This window comes from Somniosus microcephalus, chromosome 6 (assembly GCF_052327205.1).
Source record: "Somniosus microcephalus isolate GS21.2 chromosome 6, FLI_Smic_1.0, whole genome shotgun sequence".
In the NCBI taxonomy this organism is placed as follows: Eukaryota; Metazoa; Chordata; class Chondrichthyes; order Squaliformes; family Somniosidae; genus Somniosus; species Somniosus microcephalus.
This window is the reverse complement of record NC_140992.1, coordinates 109,870,994-109,877,011: the sequence shown is the minus strand read 5'-3', so window position 1 is coordinate 109,877,011 and position 6,018 is coordinate 109,870,994. Positions and strand designations below refer to the sequence as shown.

General features: G+C 41.4%; 1 protein-coding gene across 1 annotated transcript; it reads left to right on the top strand.

Annotated features, from left to right (window-relative positions):
• The first annotated feature begins 2,107 nt into the window (after nucleotides 1–2,107).
• amer3 (APC membrane recruitment protein 3) lies at nucleotides 2,108–5,608 on the top strand. The gene has a single exon (XM_085990667.1). It carries the CDS (start codon nucleotides 2,125–2,127, stop codon nucleotides 5,308–5,310), a length of 3,186 nt encoding a protein of 1,061 aa, XP_085846793.1. The 5' UTR covers nucleotides 2,108–2,124; the 3' UTR covers nucleotides 5,311–5,608.
• Nucleotides 5,609–6,018: the final 410 nt, after the last annotated feature.

Here is a 6,018-nt window from a genome sequence, read left to right as displayed (position 1 = left end):
TTCTGCTTGCTCCTTGTACCCATTAACGTTTCTCATTTCCAAGCAATTATCAAAATTTATTTTTAAAAGATTTATGGACTCTGCATTAATGACACTTTGCAGCAGGAGTTCACCATTCTAATCACCTGCTGCATAAAGGTTTTTTCTAACCTCCTTTAATTCCTTTTGCAATTATTTTAAAATTGTGCCCTTTCATTGCCATTTTGCTAACCAGTGAAAACAATGTATCATTATTTATTCAAAGCCCTTCATAATCTTGAAGACATCTATCAGATCACCCCGAACTTCTAAAGTCTTTATAACCATAGCCACCAAACAATGTTACAACACTACGGGCTGGATTTTGTGAATGGAGACGTGTTGGAGGTGGGACTGCTGCTTGCTGGGTCTCAGTCCCGCCTCCATCAGCCTCTGGCCAACCAACGGGATTTTCCCCTGATTGACCTTGTTAAGCCCGCCTTGCAGGCTCAGCAGGCCAATTAGGGGGAAGTCACTGACAGAGCACGACAACGTATGACGTGCCATCTGTGAAGACTTCTTGAAAGACGAAATGTCAGCGTTTGACAGCTCTGTGAAGCTGTGAAACACTGACATTCTGTGTAGTTTGGTGAGTCCTTGTGTTCGGGACTCATCAAACCTTTCTACTTTGTAGACATCAGATGACTGTTGGTTCGGCGGATCCAACAGCCAGTCTGTGAAATCTACAATGAAGATGTCGGGACTCCGGATCCAGCGCGGTTGAAAGCTGTTGGCAGAAAGAAAGGTAAGTTAACATTTTCTAACACTTTACACTCACCTCACATAATTAGCACTCCACACTTGCACCTATCACTCACCTCTACATTGCACTTTCAGACCCCCCTGACCCCCGCAAACCTCCTACTCGACTCCTCCACCCCGGCGGGGTTCTCCGAGGTTGGGAAGCCTGCACTTGAAAAGGTAAAATGGGACTAATCCTTTTTTCTGCCTGTTAACTACCTATTAACAGGCAGTTAAAAGGATTTAATCCCTTTCCTGCCTCGAGGAGACGGGGCCGGGGCAGCATGGCTTCCTACCTCCTGGCAAAAGGGCACGGAGGTGGGATGGGGGCAGGTTTGCCATCCGCCCCCACTTTCTGCAACTTTACCGGCAGTCCCGCCTCCATACCCGCCTCCTCGGGGCTGAGAAAATTCAGCCCTACCTGTTCCTTGAAACCTGAGCACTATTTCTGTTGACGTTTTTTACATCAGTCTAATGACAATGACTGGTGTACAGAAAACTCCTTCTATTAAATCATTATCAATATTTGTAACTTTTAAATAATCTGCTGGTTTAATAAGGTCCTTCTATGTTCAAATCTTCATTTTCTTGTATTCTCAACCAACAGTAACAGCACTGACACATAACTGTGCAAATAGCCTTGTACTATGTGGCACAGTGTATTAGCTTTCACCTCTAGGACCTGGGTTAAATTTAGAATGTTGAAATGATAGCCTTCTCTGTCTATGGGCTATAAGAGATGCATGTGAAATAAGTTTGTGCTATCTCAATGGAGTTTCCAATGTACATGGGCTCACAACATTAACCTGCCTATAATTTGGCACAGATCAGCTGTGAGAATTGAAAAATGTCTTTCTAGTGCAGAAACACATACTCTTCTGAGGGTGGGGTTAGAACATTGCTGAGGTTGAGTAGAGGAAGTTTTACTCTGCCTTTTCCTGTGGTATAGCTGGAGAGCCTGGAAATGCTTGATGTTGACACTGAGGTGTTGAAATTATGCTGCATATGAACACTTAACAGGCTCATAGGAAATTCTTTTGTCCACTATTTTAATAGATATATTACCCCTTTTTAAAGTAGATGGGTTAATGCCTCAGTTAATGTAGCAGACATAAGATTTTTTTAGGCATGCGTTAAGCGTTTACACACTCACACTGTTTAATTTCAGTACTGAAGATGGGAAAATGTTCCTTTTCTCAGCTCTATCCATCAATTTGCTGATCATAAAGTCTTACTAAGACAAATTGCCCAGATGCATATTTACTTATGCAAGAGTGAAGACAATCACATAAATATGAAAATGTGTATTTGCAGGGTAAGAATGACTCTTTTCTCTTTTTAGCAGAGCATTTAGGACTCGTGGCAATGGAACCAAGAAGAACAAGACATTTTCGGAAGTATAGCCTGCAACAGGCTGTTAAAAATGCAGAAACCTTCATTGATACCGACTTTGAGCGAAGATCAGTCAATAAATGTTCAGTTACGAGTGGAGGCAGCTGCAGAGATGAAAAAGTGAAGAAACTGTTCTTGAAATCAGGGCAAGCTCGGAGCGTTACATGCAGCTCTGGACAAAGAAACAAAGAAGAGGAACAGCTAGGATTTTGGAATGTGCAGAGGTCTATACGAAAAAGCAAGACTCACGACTGTGTTGCGTCCATGGCACAAGATGGAGAATGTGCTCAAGTGGAGAACCCCCAAGATAATAAGATAATGACATCACTTGAAAAAAACAAAGATAGAATTATTAACACCATAAATTTCTCTGAAGTTGCGATGTCCTCTGGGCCTTTTGTTATGAATAGGCTGCGTGAAAGCAGGGTCAAGTCCCAACCTAACCATTCAATACTTGAGCTTCCAAGTCCTTCCTCTCAATCACTACCATCAATCACAAAATGCATTACAAATAGACGGCTTTCACTGAGAAAGCCTAAAAGAGGCTTCAGGGGTTTATTTACTATGAGGAGAAATAGACAGGAGAAAATAACTTCATTGGGAACCAAGGTCCATAAACCTGACTCTAAATTTTTCAGTGGTAAAGTGACATTAAGACCTAATAAAGGCATATCCAAAAGTTCAAAGATTTTAACTCAGGCTGGTGACTCTTTAGCACAGTATTTTACTGATAGTGACCCACCCTCAGACTCATCGCATGAATGTAGCAGCACACTCTGTGAGGACGTTACTTCTTTAAAGAGCTTTGATTCCCTCACAGGCTGTGGGGAAATCTTTGCTGATGAAGAAAACAGTGACCAACTGGAGACAGGTCAGAGTTTTAAACATGCAACTGAAAGGTGTGAAGATAAACAGACTCCTTCAGGCGGATCTTTCCAAGGTGGAGGGGAACAACTCGCATCGCCAGGACAGACAGACGGCCTCGAACTAAATGGATTTTGGAAAAATATTAACAACTCTGATGCAGCACGTGAAATAGTTCCGGAGACAACGATAAGTGAAGAAGGCACACACTCTTCGGCACTCAAGGCTGGGGATGAACAGTTAGATCTTTCCCCTTTAGAATTTCAAAAAATCACAGAGAAAGAAGAAGTTGAGGAGGCTGAGAAGAATTTAAATGCTTCCATAGACCTGGGGACACCACAGAGTGATCATCAGGAATCAACATCAACCAGTGATGAGGGATACTATGATTCATTTTCTCCAGGGCAAGAAGAGGAAGAAAGCAAGGGTTCACAAAGCCCATGTGTAAGTAGGCAATTTCCCAGGGACAGTTACAGTGGTGATGCCCTCTATGAGCTTTTCTATGATCCAGAAGAGCCGAGGATGAGTCCTATCTTAGATGAAGAAGTGCCCACATTGCAAAATGCTCTGGCTCAGCCCCAAACTCCTTTGTCTATGTATAGTTTTTATGTAGGAGCTGAAGAAAACATGGCTCCATCTCCTACTGTGGATGTAAATTGTCATGAGTTCTTCCAGGGCAGTTGGAAAGGGAAAGAATGCTTATTAAAACTTTGCGACACTGAACTTTCTTTGGCAATGGGCCTAGTAAACTGGCTTAGGCAAAAGACAGAAACAAATGAGTTTGGCATCAATGTTCAAAATAATACTGAAAGTCATGACCAATTAAGGACAGACATAATCAGTCTAACAAAAACGTCTGCTGGCCATTCTGTTTCCTGTACTGATACAGAAGGAGTTCTGGAAGACAATAGCGTGAACAATCCAGCCAAGGCCATGTCAATGCGCCAAAATGAAAAAAATGAAAATAGAATGAATTTTCATGATCAAAATGCAGCTTCCTCATTTGTTAAATCAACTAATGATGATGTTTGCTTGTCAACGAATTTGATGTCTAGGGATGATGATCTCGGGCTGTTACAGAGTAATCATAGCTCTGCAACCAAAGTTGTCCCAGTTACTTTATTAAAGAAGCATGCATTATTGACAACTCACCCCCACGGAGAGCTGAAGAACACAACGGTATCAACAGGAGAGACTGCAGCAACATCAGAATCTATGATCATAGTGGAAATCAATAAAACCATTCTTTGCCCAAACTGCAGGAGATCAGTGGAATCCAATCTTGCTGAGGTGATGCTTTGTTCTTCTTGCTTTGCTTTGGTTGGCAACCGTATCACATCTGATGTATTGGGCAATTTTAGCAAAAAAGATTGTCATTCAGGACCAAAGAAGGATCATCCGAGTAATTCCAGCAATCCAAGGCCACAAGATGTGTCTCAGCTTCTGGAGGACTGTGTTAATCATGTGGCATCCTTGAAGATGAACAGTAGTGACACTGGGAAGTTCAGTAATGAAGCTGCCATGGAGGACTGCCCATTTTTTCATGCATTGCAAATTGATCAACAGAAGGAACAAGGCAAAAACACTAGACTAACTGATAATAGAGTTGCTGAAAACAATGACTATTATAACAGAAGAGCTAAGAAAACAAATGAAGATCTTAATAATTGTACACAGAACATCAGTAAGAAGACAAAAGAAAAAGTTTCTCCTGAAAGTCCTGAGTTTATTGGAATGGAATCATCTCATAAAATTACTAAAATAATACCCTCCACTACAGGTACTCATCAGTCTAGGCCCTTGAACAGAAAAGCCAAAGAGAAATCAATGCCTAGAAGATCAAGCCAGTGCAATGGTACTACAGTTTTAGAGAATGAAGATGCATGGTGTCTGTGTTTGGATGCAACCAACCACTCTGATGAACTACAACATGAAAGCGTCCCAAGTGGAACAGCCGGAGCTACCTGTCCCAAGAGAAATGGGTGTAACACAAGCTTAAGTGAAAATGCATATTCACCTTCTCAACCTTCCTATCTGCGTCTCTCAAAATCTGTCTGCTCGGGCCTCCAAAGCTGTTATCACCAAGTGGAAAACTCCAAAGGTTGCAAGAAGTCCTTCTCTCATCAAGGAGGCCTTTGTTTCGCCTCGTATCCCGGCTCACCTTCCCGAGATAAGCTGTTTGTATTGCAGGCTACGTGCAGCTATATCACAGCTCAAGAAGATTATAATCACAAGGAAAGAGGGAAACAGACTGAGAAAAGAAAACAATCAGTAAGTAATGATGCATTCACTTGAAATGAATGTTGTTTAAAAAGCTGCCAACTTTTTGTATTTATGCAAATTAGAATGCGAGAAAATACAAAAGAAATGAACAGAATGTGTGATGGACAGAATGAATGTGGAAGTAGTTTATACCAATATTATGTAGAATGTGTCACTATTGGGTTGAAATCAATTTAAAAAGAACACTGGGGTGTGATAAGAGCTCAACATAATTAAGGTGACAGTGATATTATCATGGTTCAGCGACTTGAGATTAGCAGTGTCAAAGTAATATTCTGAAATATTTTTCTCTCTCAATTAACTCATTATCACTAACATAGGATTTGCCAATTTTTAATTTCTGGATTGAAATGGTAGGTTAACTGTAAATGCCCCTCCCTGTTTGCATGTCACCTTCTGCCAGGTAACATTCTTTGCCTGAGAGAAATTAGCAAAGAAAATGTTGCCAGGGTGGTGGGTGGGGGGGAAATAAAAAAAATACACCTGGAATGGCCTTGAAGTCACGAAGAATCGCAGAAGATGCACAAAATTGAGACTGTAGCTCCAAACTCCCCCAGACTTGGCATTAGTTTGGTGAAAGGAAGAGTAAGGTCTCCAAGTCTCATCAGAACCCTGTCACAATCAGTATATTGGATTTAATGAATGTGTGGGGGGTTTTATCCCACTGTCAATCCAGACCTGATCCCCCTCCCTATCATTCCTGACCCAATCGTTGATGAA